A 17,142-nucleotide genomic window follows, 5' to 3' on the forward strand; every position below is an offset into this window, starting at 1 on the left:
TAACTACACAATGTCCTGAAAAGAAAATACTTTTATTTCCTGTACAATGACAAAATATCATTATATCCTCATGAGTTACATCATTGAACATTTTTACACCTCTGATTTGCACGTTACCAAACATACAGTTCATAACTGTTCTCCTAGCTCATTAACTCCCAATATTCTGAACCTTTATTAAATGAAAATACACAGAAAAACAACTCTTTAGCTCTTGAAGCAGCGTTTGAAAGACATAATACAGAAGATTAGTGTAAAAAGACACATATTTGTAAGACTGTATTCAATATAGTCACATGTGGTTTTCATAAGCACTTTACAGAGAAAAAACTGAAAATAACCATGAACAATGAGCATGTTTTAAACATAAATAAATAAATTATGTTCAAGTCAGGCGACCCCACTGATGTGGGTGCAGAAAAGAAAAAAAAGCTTCTTGAGGCACAAAACTGCAGCAAAAGTAAAGCATTATGAAAATGTTGACAAAAAAAAACTCAAAGCCAACCAATGATTAACACAGATTTGTCCTATCAGACAACTGATGGACTTTGTTAGTCCTTGACACGCCTTGAATGCACACATGAGCACATGGAAAGCAGTATGATTGGAGCAGTATTGGCATAATAAGATTCAAATGTATGTTAAGATTATTGGCACCGTCAACCAGCTGTTTTGGCAAGATATCAACGTGGCACTGCTGTGTTTCTATGGAAGAGAGACGTGGAAGAGGATTTATATTCACCACAGAAGCTGTCATAGGGCTCAATAAGGGGCTAAATGGGAAGCACTGGCAACATAATCAAACCTGAATTTTAATTTATGGTCCAGACTCATCATATCATTGTGTTCATGAACAGCTAATGTATGTTCTTCATTTGAAAGAAGCAACAGGCACAGGATGGTGCACAGAGATGACAGTTTTACATCACCAATGACACACGTCTGACATCACATCCTACTACTATAAATCAACAGAGGTTTTAACCTAGGAATGCTACGCTTCATTATAACTTACATTTCAGTTGCTAATGATAATGCTTTGATATCTTTCCACAGGAAAACTGATCACGCACAACTAGAGGTACATGAAAGGTCAAAGTTGAACTGGGATGTTTGTTTGTAATTGACGTGCTTTTCTTCCAAAAACTTGAACTACTGTAACTTGGGGGGATTTTGATTGTCTGACCTGCAAAACAAAACCCAAGTTGTAATAAACCATTTTTCTTTAAGACTATGAATGTGTTACAAACACAGGACAAGCATCCATTTGGTCTTTAAGCCCATTTTTTCCTGTTCAGGGTGGAAGAGCCGGTTTATAAAGAGGGAAAATTAACAAAATTTACAGTAAACCCTACATACACCCACAAAAACAGTTCATGATAGGAGGATTAGCATTCCTAGAATGCAGTATGTGGTTTCTTCAAATGTTCCATACATTGTTTTAAAAAAGTGTAAATGGTCAGTCAAAGCTTTGGCTTCAAAAGGCCTCCCATCTCAGACATTGTTGCCCCATACACATCTTATATTCAGATGCAATCATGATTCATTTTACATTGTATGATACAGTGTAGCTTAAACCACCACACATTTTAAATCTTTAGCTTCAAGGATTTACAGATATACACAATAGCATACATTCAGCAGCTGCTGTACCACAGATGAGATCAACGAGCACACTCTGGAATGCAAATGTAAGACAAAACGCTTACAGAAATCACTTCCTTCAAAGAGCTGAAGGCAACCCTGAGCTTCCCTTTTTTTACTGACAGGTATTAGATAAAGCAAAAAGATCAAGGATGAATCAAGTGTAAGTAGCTAATCAGGTTGCTGTGTATACTGTTCCACAGGACTAGTGACGGCTCGGTCAAACAGATCATGACCTCTTTTAACCCAGTCACTAAAGTTTACCTTCAGATAGAAGACATGACACTAAATGAAACCTGGAACAAAAACAGAAGTGGGTCCTCTATAACTGGATTGTGTGCACACTGATGAACAAACAAATCATCCAACATCATCTTGAATACCTTGATCCCATTTTAGGCAGCATATTTAGTTTTAAGTGCTGGGTCCTCAGTGAGACTGCGAGGCTTGGAAGTTCTGGTCCTGCAGTAGTGGTTTGTGGTTTTGCTCAGCAGCCATGGCCTGTAAGGTTTGCCTCTGGAACTGTCTGGCTTTGTTGTAAAAGAAGACTCCAAAAAAGACGAAGATGGTGCCGGTGGCGCTGAGCAGGGTGATGTGGTTACTGAACACGATTATGCTCAGCCACACCGACAGGGCATGCTTGACAGTACTGGCAACACTGAAAGAGAGACGAGGGTTGTTATTGTTGGCATTAACCTCAGATATCAAAACAGTCATGGCATGAATAACGGCCTAATCACTATCTGCTACAAAGCTCACTCCCAGTTTTAACATGTTACTCAGCTACTCTCACACAGTGGCATGGTTCACATTATTGGCAACATCTGAAGTCAATTTACTACCAAACACACAGTTGTTCCTTTATGTGATACACCTGCTCATTAAAAGAAACAGCCAATTATATAGCTGCAACTCAATGTGTAAATCATGCAGTCAAGGTTGAAAGGTTTACTTACTGCCTGACTATACATTACAGTGGTAAGATGTGTGTATTCCAGCTGACTATAAACACACTGTGACTGCTTTCACCAGATGTGGTGGCCCCAACATCTTAGTTAGCAAGTTTAGTTGGCTTACTGGCTTAAGATCAGTGCTACAGTGGTGTGTAGAGGTTGTTAGGAAGCAACCAACTGCCTCAGTGATTACTAGGGCCTGATCTATTCTGGATTTTTGGGACAGATGCCGATACTGATTTTAGGGAAGTACAAAATTCCCAATATCGATATATCGGCTGATAATCTCATATATACTGAATATGTATACATACACACTTTTTTCCCCATATGTGATTACTAAATACTTGTGACAATACTAGCAATGGAGGCCTGATATTTTATAGTTTAAGAATAAACTTCATTTTTATAAAATGACAGTAAACTTCATACAGTATGTATATATTATACTTGAATTAGGAAAATGGAATAAATAAATGAAATGCGGCCTATATATCTTTGAAGAACAAATATCGCCACATATCAGCATACTGATACCGATTTATCAGTGATAGGCCAATATCGGCTTACTGATACAGTATATCGGTCAGTTGTACTAACTACACACTAAACCCTTTAATTTAGGAAAGAGGTTGACATTTTCTCACACACCGTTTTTGTTTTCTTTATTTAATTATTATTTAGCACTCATTAGGCTAATATCAATACTCCACAGTGTGCATAAGAAATGAATGAACGAGCGGCTGTACAATCTGCAGATGCAGCTTGCTACTATCTAGTATGCATGGACGGTTTCCAGCATTTTGTTGAACCTTGTCATGAACTCTGCTGTACTGGAGATAAAAGGGAATGTAATCAGCATGAAGCAAGTGCACATAATAAAGAGGTCACAGTGTGTGTACCTTGCCTTCAACATTAATCTCATTAGCTGGTATACAGTTAGGACACAAGGGACTGATAGCACCTCATTAACAGGTTCTGGACAAAGATCCTTGTTATAGATGTTTGAAGGTGTTTTGTCTGATTTCGCACCTGAAAGTAACGGGGGAAATCCGCCCCATGAGAGCGTAGGCAGTGACACTCTGCAGGTGGAAAAGGGCACCATCAAAAAGCAGCAGCAATATAACATCCTGACTGACGATGAAGCTCCGTCCACTCTTCCCGATCAATGGGATGTCCTGGTAACATACCAGAGAGCGACAACGTACATCATCAGCATCACAAACAGTACTTCTACCTGAGCCTTCATTACTGAACTATCTACAAATCTGTTTAATGGATTATGCTTTCCTGATTTCCTTTAAGTTGTGTTTTAAATGTGTTGACTTACCAAGAGGAACACCCAGGCAGGTATGAGCATGATGACTGCTGCAGCACTGGTGTAAAACTGCAGTTCTGGAGGGCTGAAACAAGTACATTACAGTTTGTATAACAAATCATGGATAGCATGGAAATATGTATTTTCACAGTTATACTGCAAATAGAAGGCTTCACAGTCTTTTACCTGAACTTGTACGTGTCTCCACTTAACAATTTTTTAGAGAATACGTTCTGTAAACTGAGAGCAGAGAGAACAGGTTAATTAAAAGCGTCACACTGCAGTGGAATAACTGCGTTGATTTCAGCAGTACCAGTCCATGATGTTGGTGGAGAGAGCGGCGGAGAAGCCGAGCATGTTGAAGCTGATCTCCGTGGCTGTGCAGAGGGCCAGGCCTCCCATAATGGGGAACAGGGAGAGATTCACCCACAGCCCTGCAGGAGGGATCGCAAACAGCACACACAATGACATGAGACTTACAATAATCCCCTAGTACAATACGCTACTATGCTTGTCTCACTGGTATGACCACATTTCAAACATTAATGGTGACATGTGAATGCTCCCTCAGATATGGAACATGGGTTGAAATGTTTTACTCTGTAGAGTTATCAAGATAACATCAGATTTGCATCCAAGGGTATGGCTGCTGTTGTTCTACGTTTTACTTTCTTATTGTCAACTAATCCCATGAAAAGACTCCAGCAGCCCCAATCCAGACCATTCAAACACACAGATGCATCAGTGTGTCCTCTACCTGTGTACTCCCCGAGGATAAGCCTGGACATGATGACGGTAAAGATGGGCGCTGAGCTCTTCACCGTCTCTGCGAATGACACGGCCACATTCTTCAGGCTCACCAAGCCCAGAACCACCGTGGTGAACCTGACAAATAGAGACATGGATGAGTTCAATACTGGATCAGGGCTGGAGTTTGCATTTGTATTTGTTAATTCATTAAGTCTGTACTACTTTTTTAGCAGCTACTGGGTGATTTGCTGAATGTGGGTGCACCACAAAAACTGTCTTAGCCCTGAGTAATTTCTAAATGAGAAGGAACACAGACAAGTGCATTATCATTTATAAGTGTTGTAATCATACAGTTTACTGAGAGAGTGAACCCACCTCATGAGTCCAACAAACAGCATGATCATGATGAAGTTGGAGGGATACTCAGTCCTGGACTTGTGCTGGTAAAGGCAGCAGGGCACAAACATCTTAAGGAAGCCGATGACGGTGGTGGAGAGCATCTGAATAGCACCTGGGGACCAAATGAAGACACACCTGCAGCATAAATGTCAGATCCTTGAGATCCTTGAACTGCAACTTCAACCAAATATTTACTTTTGCCTAGTTTCTCCCACAGCTAGACTGGTAAAGCTTGTAGCTTTACAAATGTGCCATACAGGCACAAGCAATGGTTTCCATTTATTTAAATGAACAACAACAAAAAATCTACTTGCAGAGACATAAAAATGCTTGAGTTAGGAAATCAATTACAGCGAACAATTCAACATCTTTTCATTCACAGTTAATCATCAATTACCATCAGTTAGTGTCATTTTGTTATAAAAGTCAGATACAGAGGCAAAACCAATAAGCAAATGTGGTCATTGTGAAAAAGCTCATTTAAACATTGGTGTTATTTGCATTAAAATGCTTGACTTCCAGCAAGCAGTGCCCCTGAATGCATCAGCAGAGTTTTTTCAAAACTGTCTCAGGTCGTAACTGCACAACCAGACATGCACTGGCATTTAGACAAAAAAGAAAAAGATTAAATAAAGAGATGGATTGCCTGTCTCAAGAAAATTGCCTGTTTCTACAAGTTGTTTTTATTGCCTGGAGGGTATGAGTCAATCTAAATGTTTCCTTTAGAAGCGCAGAATACAGTCAATGAGCCAAACCTACATCAGTGGTATGGATCTTAAAGAGTCTGCTAATCACAAAATATACAAAGCACTAACATATACTTTTTATACCTTGTTTAGTGTAGTGAATTTTAATAATAGCATTGGCAGAAGTATATTATTCCTTCTTCTTACCCAGCATGCTGGGCTCCCCCTCCAACAGTGACAGGATGTACTTGTTGAGGAACAGGGTGCAGAAACTAAAGAAGTACCAGAGGCCCAGGTAGGTCAGGGATCGCCAGTTCCACACCCCTGACTCAGCCTCAATCACTGTGGTCTCTGTGACTGTGATCTTCAGCACCTGCTCCTCTGGAAGGCTCTCGCTGCGGGCCAGGACCACTCGCTCCTTAACAGCGCGGAAAGGTGACAGGAAGCGCCATAGCGCTTGCCTGGCAGACTGCCTAGCACCCCACATTACCCCTTTTGCCTGAGGGGCCCCAGGGGCCCAACAGGAGGGATACAAAAGGGAGGTGAGAGCTTAATGAGAGTTTTGATGATTAGTCCATCATCTAATCGGTCAAGTGATGGATCAGTCTTGCAGTAGCTGCTGGGAATGTTTAAAGTATAATGTCCCACCTGTGGGAGAGAAAAAAAAATCATCTTTAGGAGATGAGGGCACAAAAGCACATCCTGAAAATTCAGTTTTTGAATCACACTTTGTCACATACATATGAATATATTTGTATAGTAACTCTTTAAATACTACATTATAGTGCATTTTATCTCATATTAATTAATCTGATTAATTTGGATTATGAATACTACAAACAATTCATATGACTTCTCTCTCATAGACTATTTCTTCAACTGTAGAGACTAACTCTAAACGCTGTTATCTTCATTCACATCTGAAACACTCAACACCAGCAGAGGTCCTTGTGTGAAAGTCTTACTGTCCTACTGTGTATTGTTGAGAAAGAAGACTGGGGGATAACTAAACAGGTGAATCAAATGTGAACATGAACCTGCAGGAACTTTGACACACATCTGCGATATTTGATATTTCACACTGCTTAAAACACCTCGAGCTCATCTCTCAGCTGCCAACCATAGGCAAATAATACACCTTTAAACACACAGCTTCAAAGTTTATGTTATGAAGATAATGCGACCTCTGACTATAACCTTCCTAGAAGACGGGCTCTTACCTCGCATGCAATCTCGACGTTGCAGTATGCACCGAAAAACAAACCGAGCCGTCCACCGAGACAGTGGAGCGCCCTATAAAAGGAGGAAGTTGCACGTTGACGTTAGCTAGCTGCTATTCATTTGTGAAAACTTGGAATATAAAAGGCCAGTCGTGTTGTCAGCCATATCTCACAACATGCGAGAGTCAAGTGAAATTACACCCACTCTACACAAATGTTTACCCTCTCCACCTGTATTCGTGCTTTCGGGACGTGGCTGCTAACACTGTCAAGCTACAACACTGTCAAGCTAACCCGCCCGGAAACAGCACCACACGGCGTCACAGCCTTCACAACCAACCCGTCCACACGTTTTGGGTTTAAAAAAAAAGAAAAGTCAGCGGGAGTTCAAATTAAATGTTTTAAATTTAATTTGAAAGAAAATTGAGCCTAAGTATTCACCTTTCGCACACACTCAATATTTCACCAGAATAAAAGAAGATGTGCTTTTATTTGCTTAATGTAATCCACGTATTTCCGGTAGTATTCAGGTGAACTCGACGCAGCTACTCCAAAACAAAAGAGATGCGTTCACGGCTCTTTTTTAAAGCTTTGTCCATTCAGTGATAGCATTTGTTATCAGTTAGTTTGTGGTAAATTAAAAAATGCAATGATATGAGAATCAAACGCATATTTAAACGAGACTCATCTCAACAGAGATTTATTTCACAAAATATTAAGGCACAGTTTTAATGTGTCCCTTCATTTGAATAGAACAACAATAATTTAGATAACAATAATGACATTCATGTAAAGTTTTTCAGTTAACACAAATTCTTTGAACACACTATTCTATGGTAACGACAACAATGATTTTTATTGTTAGTTGATGTTACACTAATTTAAATATACTAATGAATATTATATTCCATTTCTGCCATGCCTGTGCGGACTCTTCACAATCCACTTGCAGTGTAAATTTGCAACAATGCAACTTTTGAAATATTACAATCAAAATATAGAGCAGGTGTTTCTGATATTCTGTCCACTCCGCATATATTTAAATTCATTCATAATAATATGTTAGTGAGATTGATTGTGCAGAGAATATTCGATAACTCAGTGAATATTATGAATTTATAATAGAGATTATGTTAGCACATCTTTTCTTTGATGAATTGCAAAGTTGGGAAGGTTACTTCGGAAATGTAATAGGTTACAGATTACACTTACCCTATTTAAAATGTAATATGTAATGTAACATATTACTTTTGATTACTTTTTGATTAATTTTCAAATGTTCTTACGAATGTTTACAGCTGTTAGGTTAAGTGTATCCTTTAAGCACCAAAATCTAAGTTCAGGTCTTTTTTCAGGGATACATGATGTATAAGGGAGATCATTTCTTAAAAAGCAATATTTATCTCTCGATTTTTTATGAAAAAAGTCAAAAGTCTGCCAGAGTTTAAATGATAGGCTACTGTGACACCATTTAAGCCTACTGTATATGTGTCTTCCAAATAAGCCCATGTCATAATTTATTTACAAAATATAAAAAATATTGATTCCAAACAATTAAAAACAGCAATATACATATTCAGTAACATGTTAAATATAAAAAAATAGGGAAAAAAAATCTGAGCCAAATCTTAAAGGTCTGACTTCAGATGTAACCTCCTTTGTAATCATGAACCTTTTGATAAGTAACTGCAATTGAATTACACTTACTGTAACAGATTACAGTTGCATTTATTTTGTAATTAAATTATGTAACGCTTTTACATGTATCTAGTTACAGCCCAACACTCATTAAATGTTGTTATGTTTCTTGAAATGTTGTGTTTTCTGTTTAGTTGTTGTGTTTCTTGAAAAGTTGTGTTTTCTGTTTTGTTGTTATGTATTTTTAAATGTTGTATTTTCTGTTTAGTTGTTATGTTTCTTGAAATGTTGTGTTTTGCACTCTGGGGTCACCGTACATAATTAATGAATGCTGTGTGAGACTCACATGACTTCTATCCACAGGCTAAGTGTGTATGTGCTCCTCCAGGGGGCAGCACTGTCTTCAAGCAGCCAAACAGAAAAGAAGCAAATCTGAGAGCGGTAGAAGAAGACTTGTAGATACAAAAAACAGGAACAATTCCTTATTATATTAAATGTGAAACTGAAGTTCAGACAGCTGAAAGTGCGTACAGTTACTGAAGGGTCGTAAGAATGTAAGCGAAAGCTCCAACAGTGTTGTCCAAGAGGAAATGGACGAGATCAGGTCAGCAACTTCATCTCTTCATTTATTTGTAACAGTTTACGTTAAATTTGGTGCTTTTCGCTCATTTACGTCGTGTAGAAATCTAATTATAAACTCGGTACATGATGTTTCTTCTTATTTAATAAGCAGGCCTACTTGTCACCACATGGCACAGAAAGTAATACATCAAACAAAAGGTTATATGAATGAAACGCAAACTGTCAGGAGGGATTCATCTGTTGACTGTCGGTCTTCTGTTAAGGTACCGAGGATCAAACATGACTTATGTATGGAGGTGTAAGAGGGTCAATGTAATGGTCAAATAAATGGAAAAGTACTCCGAGTGCTCCAAAACATTGATTACTTTATATGTCTTCACATTTCTGTAATCTTTTACTTACATTTTAGGATGATCCTTATGGGCAGTATGGGGCAGTGTCATCTACTGATCTAAATGCATAAATGTCAACCTCTATGTGGAAACATTGTTGCTGATTAAATATCCAGTATTGCAAATTATTACGGTGTAGTGACGGTTTTATAATGTATTGAACTGCTTTACAATGTGAGAAAAAACTTTAGCATGTAAAAGATGAATTACCTTAAAGAGATTATAGATTAATTTAGGAAAATAATAAATCCATGCACAATGTCTGATAAATGTCTATTTATTATTATTGTTCATGATCTATTGATTTATTGGTGTATTTAATGGATTCATTCATGTAGTTATATTTGTAATTAATTAGGTTTAGGTAACACAGAAAGTCAAGCTAAAGTGTTATTAAAGTGCTGCTTGGTTAAACACTGATGGTAAACGCATTATAAATGTTATACATGAGTTTTCTTTTTTTTTAAACTGACTTTGAGAAGATCTGCATCATTTTATTCTTCAACAACATTTCCACATTTTTCTTTTTTTAATGCTTTTTCCCTAACTATCCAACTCACTGTGCTCTACACTCAGTTATTCATGGCTTTTGTCTCATCCTGTCCATTGTTACTCATTATCCACTCATCTAAACAAATCAGTGGAAAATTTGATCCTCTATGCTAAATCAGATCTTGAGCCTAGATTGTCATCCTCACTGTCCTGAGTTCACCGCAGGATCAGTTCTCAGACTGGTTAAATGAGTTTTTGCTCTGCAGGGTCAGCCCGTAGTGTGGACTTACTTTTAAACTTTGCCTGAAAATCTGAACTCAGGAAATGCTATCATAATTCTCAAAAATCTGTGATGAGGAAGTAAATACATAAACATAAATAAATACATAAAAACAAAATAATTGATAAATAATTGATAAAATATTAAAAAATATATAAAGGTAAAAGAATACTATAGAATAAAGCGAGTTAAACCGGAGATGCTAGGAGTAAAAGAGTAGAAGTAAAGAAGGAGAACAGACATTAAAGGTGGGTTATGAAGAACAAAACAATAAAATAGAATTAACAGAATAGTCCAAGTAATAAAACTGGCTAAAATAGAAAAAAGAAGGCAGATTAATAAATAAATAAAATTCAATTGAAAGCCAAATTAAAAAGGTAGGTTTTAAGTTTGCATTTAAAAATATCAACACTCTGTTAAAACAACTGTTACAATAAAAGGTTATTCAACATGGTTTTTAAGTTTGCTGCCATTCAAAACAAAGTTAAATGACTCATAACCTCAGTGGAGTTTGGTCCAATATTCTTCTCACATCTGTTATTCCAGTGCTCAAAATGAATGTTCAAACTAGTGTACCTCTTAATCTGCTGTTCAGTGGAGTAAAAGTATAATTTATTGGGTTCTTTTTATGCTACAGTCCTTTGTTGGGCAACCAGCCACAGGAAGACCCAGACCTTTTGTCTCCAAACCTGAGACCTAGACACCAGGAACTGATCCCAACACCATGTGGACCGGTGAGATATTACACTGTAATAGAAACCAAAGAAACAACAACTCAAACATGTACACATTTAAATGATAATGTTATGAAGAAAGACAGGACATTAACACTGACATGCCAATCCCTAAGCCACGTTGTGCTTCATATGTCTACTATTGTTTACACTGTGGTTCACATATGTTTCTTTATCTCAGGTTATTTCATATTCTCTCCACCCTCTTGCAGATAAAGTCCTGGTCAGAGCTGTCGGGCATGGTGAAGGTCTACTTCTGCTTCACCATAGTGTCTCTGATGGCGGTGCTTGGCCTCACCATATCCAGCATCTACAAGCAGCGCATGACCACAGATGTTTCTGACGAGGACAACTTCACTGTCTCACTTGTCCAGCTGATTGGAATCTGTGAGTACCAGCCCTCCATCGGCAGGAAGGACATACTTTACTGTCAGTTTCTGTAGAAAGTTGATTTCTCATCAGCCAGTTTGCACTAATGGACAAAAGCAGAAGTTTTCCTGGTGTGATCATATGATGAAAACTGTTGAGGAGGTGAATGCAACAGTTTTTACGTGCTCTCATATAGATAGTCGTACTGGTGATTCATTTCCCCCAGATGGCCTTACTGCCTCAACAGAAAAGAACTATCTGTTGAAACTGTATTATTTCCCACAGTGTCTATTTTGCAATCTTTTCTTAATAATGGATTTGCTGCTGCATCATTTAGAACATACAGCTTAACTTTATACATGATAAATGAGCCACAACTGTAATAAGGAAATTAGGACAAATAATGATAATGTTCCTCCTCAATTAATCTACTGATAGTTTTCTGTATTAGTCAATTAACCCTTTGGTCTCTAGAATATCAGAAAATGGTGATATGGGTTAGGGTTAATAACACTTTAAGATATGAAAATACTTTACTTTGCTTTGAATGGTTATGTGTATATGATGTTAACTAAACTAAACTAAACTAAACTAAAAAGTCAAGTAAACCAATTAATAAAATCCTAATTTAAAAAATCATCACGCTCAGACCAAAAAGAACCCAATGTTATTTCACATTAATACTAGCTATTTGACATTGATTTGAACATTTTACACACTAAAATGGTTCATATAACATAGAAGATTGTCGAGAAATTGATCAGTAGTGAGAAAAATTGACAATGACAGCTGCAGTCTAAGATGCAGCAGTATTGCAAATGGAGTATGGGGACCATGACGAGTAGCAAATCTGCATGAAATCTGGGAAAACTGAGGACTGATGTGGATAAAATAATAATATAAACCACAAATGTAAACTGTATGCTGTTGATAGTACATTTAAACAATAAAAATAAAATATACATAAGTAAATATAAAAATGCAAATATGACAGTGTACCAATGCAAAGTGAGTGTATGTGAGCATCGTATCATGTGGTCTCCTGCAGTGTTCTGTATCTACTACATCAGCCGTGGCGTGCTGCAGGAGAACAGGCAGGAGCTGGTGGCGTTCGTGCTCAGTGTGTTGGTGGTCATGGTCCGATCGGTGGTCAACTTCTCTGTGCTGGGGTCAAAAGGCAAACAGGAACTGCTGGTGGGTTGACCCTCTGCTTGACACTCTGAGACACACACTGCATGATGAGATGTCAGTGGGAGGTCCTCCAACTCATGAACCGGAAAACTTGTTTTCATGACCTAGTCTCCTTAACCCTTTGGCTATTTGAAGGATTTTATTATGGGTGTACAAGACAAACATGTAGAGATAACATGTTAAAGTAAGAACAGTTCATTTCAGCATAGTTGAAGATGTTAAAACCAAGACAAATATACATAACAGATCAAATTAAATCAGGAACACACATAATGGAAAGTTTAATATTAAATAAAAAGTGTTCTTATTCTCAAATCTGCCAAAATAGATAATAAAATAAATATTAAAATTCAAATTGTTCTAATTGCTTAAATTCTTCCTAATATTGAATCAAAATCTGTTTCAGACTTAATATAAATACAAACTATATTGGCAAAGAACATGATAATAAACCAGGTTATCATCATATTTAAAACATAAAACATCATATTTATCATATTAATGCCTCATAAATGAGCCCTCTTACTGTCCCTCTGGAGAACTGGAGAACTATCTGAACTGATATATAAAGGAAGAAATCAGGGTGTTGTAACCACACTGAGTATTGACATAATCTGGTCATACAAGAACACACCCTGCCCTATTACATAATTAAAAGCTGTTTTTCTAAAGCAGTTGTCTGTTTATAGTTGCTCATCCTGATCGGTGTACTAACCAAGCAGACTCAACCACATTGTGGTAGTGGTTTGAGTGATAGGTGTGTATCTCTAAGTAAATATTCTGTCCTCGCAGCAGATAGAGATTCATTGTAGTTACTGGTTTCACCACTTGATGTCACTGTTGTCTGCTTCACTTACTTTGAGTTGTGAACACATTATTGTTTGGGGCTGCACTGGACTCAATATTGTACTGTAAATGTCTGACTCTGATGTATCTAAAGCCACATTTATCATTTGACGTGATAACTTAATTACTGATGGTAAATCAAAAACTAGAGACTGATTTTGTACAGAGAGAGAAAACACTTGTGTTACTGTTTCTGCATGGTTTCCCCTTTACATTCCTGTAGTTAGAGGTAACATTATGCCCCAACATGTTTATTAGCTACTGAATCACTGGTTAGTTTCTCCTGTCTGGTTAAAGGACCAGTGTGTAGGATTTATTGGCATCTAGTGGTGATTCCCCCCCCCCCCCCCCCCCTTCCTCTACAAGCACATAGGAGAACCCTCGCTCCTGGCCATGAAGCTTGCAAAAACATAGTGGGGCAAAACGGTGGGCTCTGTGGAAGAGGACATGCTACCTATGTGTATATAAAAGGTTCATTCTCAGGTTAGAAAAATGCAATGGTTATTATTGTCATGTGAGTATACACTCCATACATAAAACATAATTATATTATATTCCATTTATGCAAAATGTGTTTGGCTACATGCCGCTAAATTCTACACAGTGCACCTTTAACTTTATGATCAAACTGTTAAATAATAATGGAGGCTCAGTGTCCAGTCAAACGAGACCTGAGTGCAGCTGACTGTATAGACCAGTTACATGATAAGCAACATTACCTTACACAGTCACTATTTTCAGTTTCCATTCGTCATCACTGATGAGTATCTTATCTTCAGAATGTTTTCAGATTGTATGCAGGTGGTTTGCAGAGGATGTTGTAAAGCTGTAGACTTTTCTGAGCTCACATGACATGAAAAGCATCTATTGTTTGTGTCGCAGGTTCGCTTTGTGTGCATCATGTGTCTGGGTGTGATCCACGTCCTCTGCACCACTTTGCTCATCCAGAGGCCCAACATGATGGCGTTCCGTGTGGGCGGGGCGTTGGAGAGGCTGCAGGAGCAGTACTTCCTGCTCAACCTCTGTTTCTCCATGGTGACCTTTGACCTCCAGGCACAGGTAGATGTGCATTCCTCTCCACAGGGAAGACAACGATAATGACTTTGTTTTGTCTCTTAATTACTCTGAAATCATTTTAGAATCACAAGCACAGTTTTTGTCTGAATTAAGATGCAAATATTGACTTTGTTATGTGCAATATCAAGCAAACCATGGTTCGTTAATATAAGGTTTGTGACTGAACTAGTTGGTCATAGCTTCACAGTGTTCACAACAGTGTTTTTTCCAGGTAAACCACTGAGAGATACTCTCGACACTGAGAGATACTCTCGACACTGAGAGATACTCTCGACACTGAGAGATACTCTCGACACTGAGAGATACTCTCGACACTGAAAGATTTAGTGATTGTGACCCAGATTTCTTATGTGTCCTAGGGAGAGTTTGAACAGCCTGCAGTGAAACGGTCTGGACCTGCATGTGGTTGCATTGGTTAACCAACAAGTTAAAACAGTGATGAACATAATGAGCAAGTTTTTCTGGTTGAGCCATGTCCTACACTGACAGCACAACATGAGCTATGGTTTCATGTATTGTGTTCATTAATGCTCTCTGTGCTTTTTCTCTACATGCTGACTCAACCTGTGAAGTATTTTGACCGGGTTCATTAGTGATGAGTTGTTGCTGTGAACGTTTCAGTTGTGTCTGTGCATCCTGATCACGACGTCGGACTCGGCCATGTCTGCTCGCAGCACCATCATCCTGGCCGTCGGAGTGGTGTGGGCCTGCCTGACCGCTGCTGTCGGGGCTGTTGCAGTGAGTCTCCGTCATCCATCATCTTCACTTGTAAAACTGATGTTTGCACAGTGGTAACAATGTGAAACAGTATGCATTGTGAACGGTCTGTGAATGTCATTCGTCAGGTTTTAAAGGAAGCCAGAGTGTTGGTTTGGGCCTTCATGGTGCAGAACCTCCCTCAAGTTGCCTTCTTTGTTTATCTGATGTACACGGTGAGCTGAGTTTTCATATATGCCTCTAAACATATTATTTGACACAACTCAGTTTGTTCCTACTGAAGATGTAAAAGCTCAGTCATGTTTGATACGACACATTTTCAAACAATATCTCTGAAACAGCGGTAAATTGTGTATTTTCAGCTGCAGATGAATAAATGTGGTATGCTACTGAGTATTTACAGCAGCAGTACATCATATGTTGGATGAACTCAAATCTAACATGCACAAAATGATGTCATCAGCAAACAGGTGTCAAATAAATGCACTGAAATGTAGTGGAGTAGATGGATAAAGTAACACATAATAAAAATACAAGTAATAAGTAAATTCTACTTCATTATTATTTTAAAGTACTTTATCACTTTAAAATACTACTAAAAGACAAAAATGCTACATAAGCTCATGACAGTAGACGTTTTAGATCCACTTCATTAAAGTACAGTTGACTGATGTAATGCTCTCTGTTCTAGTGTGTGTGACTTTGCACGTACAGTATGTCATTGCTGTTTTTAATCATGTCTGACGATGGATTCCTGTAGGGAAATGACGGTTTGCTGTAATTGCAGGTGATAGAAAAGTGGTTCCACGACAGCACGTACACCCTGGAGGCAGCCGCTGTCACTGGAGCTTTGATTTCACTGGTGATTAAAGCGGTTTTATTCTGGGGCCTCATCAAACTGGTGCACAGCTTCGGCCAAGGCCTGCGGGAGAGAAGTGAGTATACCGTCTGACGTCACACAGCTCTCCTTTTCTTGGCATCAGTCCTTCAGTTCCTTCTGAGCAGAAGACTAAACGAACACGGCATGAAGGGAGTATTAATTAATCGGTGTCTGCTCCCGAAATGTTCTTCCCATTGTGTCGCCTTGAGCTTGTTTGTGTTGGCTAGAAAGTGTCAGAATACCAAAATGTTGCACATTCTCTTTGCAGTGTTTGCACCCAGTAAGTGATAAAACATCTGCGTGGTCGTGGACGAAGAACACAGCTGCTTGATGAAAGACCCAACGTGAAGATAAACCCACCAGATGTGTCACCTTTTTTCTTTTTTTTTATAAAGACTTCTAGTTTTACTTTTTAACGGTTCTCCATCAATGTGCCTCTCTACAGCCATAAGTCAGTTCTAAGATGCACTCTTTAATGTTTGTGTAAAATCATTAATTACCTTAATTCTTATTTTTACTGTAATATCTATGCGCATTGGTGTTTGTTAGCTCTATGTGTAGGCACCAAAGATTGTTGTTTTAAGTGGCCAACATCCAACTTATGAGGTAGTTTTTTCTTAAGTAGGTTCCTTCCTGGAAATAACAATCAATGTTGGCTCACCTGCTTTTTAAAATCTTAATTGTCTAACTTAAATATTGTGATCTACATTGTCTAGACTACTTCTTTGGGCAACACTGTAATATTTTCACTGAGATGTTTTTTAACTGTCTGCTGCACTTTAATGCACTTACTCTAAGTGTTTTTTCACTCAAGGTTCTTAATAAAATATAAAAACAACATCAATGCTTTGACTTGTGAGAGGAGGATTTCATGAGAGGAGTGAAAGTGGTTACCCGGCCGTAACTTGGAATTTAAATTGAGTGAATACGACATTCTCATAATTTATGGGACCAGGTATTATACACCCACATGC

At 38.2% G+C, this 17,142-nt stretch overlaps 2 protein-coding genes across 3 annotated transcripts; one reads left to right on the forward strand and one right to left on the reverse strand.

Moving 5' to 3' along the window:
- Positions 1 to 21: 21 nt before the first annotated feature.
- LOC128357491 (solute carrier family 35 member E2A-like) lies at positions 22 to 9,240 on the reverse strand. Of its 2 annotated transcripts, XM_053317850.1 has the most exons (11): positions 9,140 to 9,240; positions 8,955 to 9,040; positions 6,971 to 7,043; positions 5,958 to 6,398; positions 5,041 to 5,176; positions 4,673 to 4,800; positions 4,229 to 4,349; positions 4,102 to 4,155; positions 3,928 to 4,000; positions 3,630 to 3,775; positions 22 to 2,302 (listed from the first exon to the last, which is right to left on the reverse strand). In XM_053317850.1, the coding sequence occupies exons 4-11, from the start codon at positions 6,235 to 6,237 to the stop codon at positions 2,074 to 2,076; spliced, it is 1,167 nt and encodes a 388-aa protein (XP_053173825.1). In that variant the 5' UTR covers positions 6,238 to 6,398; positions 6,971 to 7,043; positions 8,955 to 9,040; positions 9,140 to 9,240; the 3' UTR covers positions 22 to 2,073. The 2 variants fall into 2 exon arrangements, with proteins under 2 accessions (XP_053173825.1, XP_053173824.1); XM_053317849.1 differs by lacking the exons at positions 8,955 to 9,040; positions 9,140 to 9,240 and having other exon boundaries at positions 6,971 to 7,227.
- Positions 9,057 to 17,001, forward strand: LOC128357492 (uncharacterized). Its single transcript, XM_053317851.1, has 9 exons — positions 9,057 to 9,212; positions 10,992 to 11,088; positions 11,301 to 11,475; positions 12,506 to 12,651; positions 14,377 to 14,553; positions 15,193 to 15,309; positions 15,417 to 15,503; positions 16,076 to 16,223; positions 16,437 to 17,001. Exons 1-9 carry the CDS (start codon positions 9,199 to 9,201, stop codon positions 16,454 to 16,456), a joined length of 981 nt encoding a protein of 326 aa, XP_053173826.1. The 5' UTR covers positions 9,057 to 9,198; the 3' UTR covers positions 16,457 to 17,001.
- Positions 17,002 to 17,142: the final 141 nt, after the last annotated feature.

Source organism: Scomber japonicus, chromosome 4, assembly GCF_027409825.1.
Source record: "Scomber japonicus isolate fScoJap1 chromosome 4, fScoJap1.pri, whole genome shotgun sequence".
In the NCBI taxonomy this organism is placed as follows: Eukaryota; Metazoa; Chordata; class Actinopteri; order Scombriformes; family Scombridae; genus Scomber; species Scomber japonicus.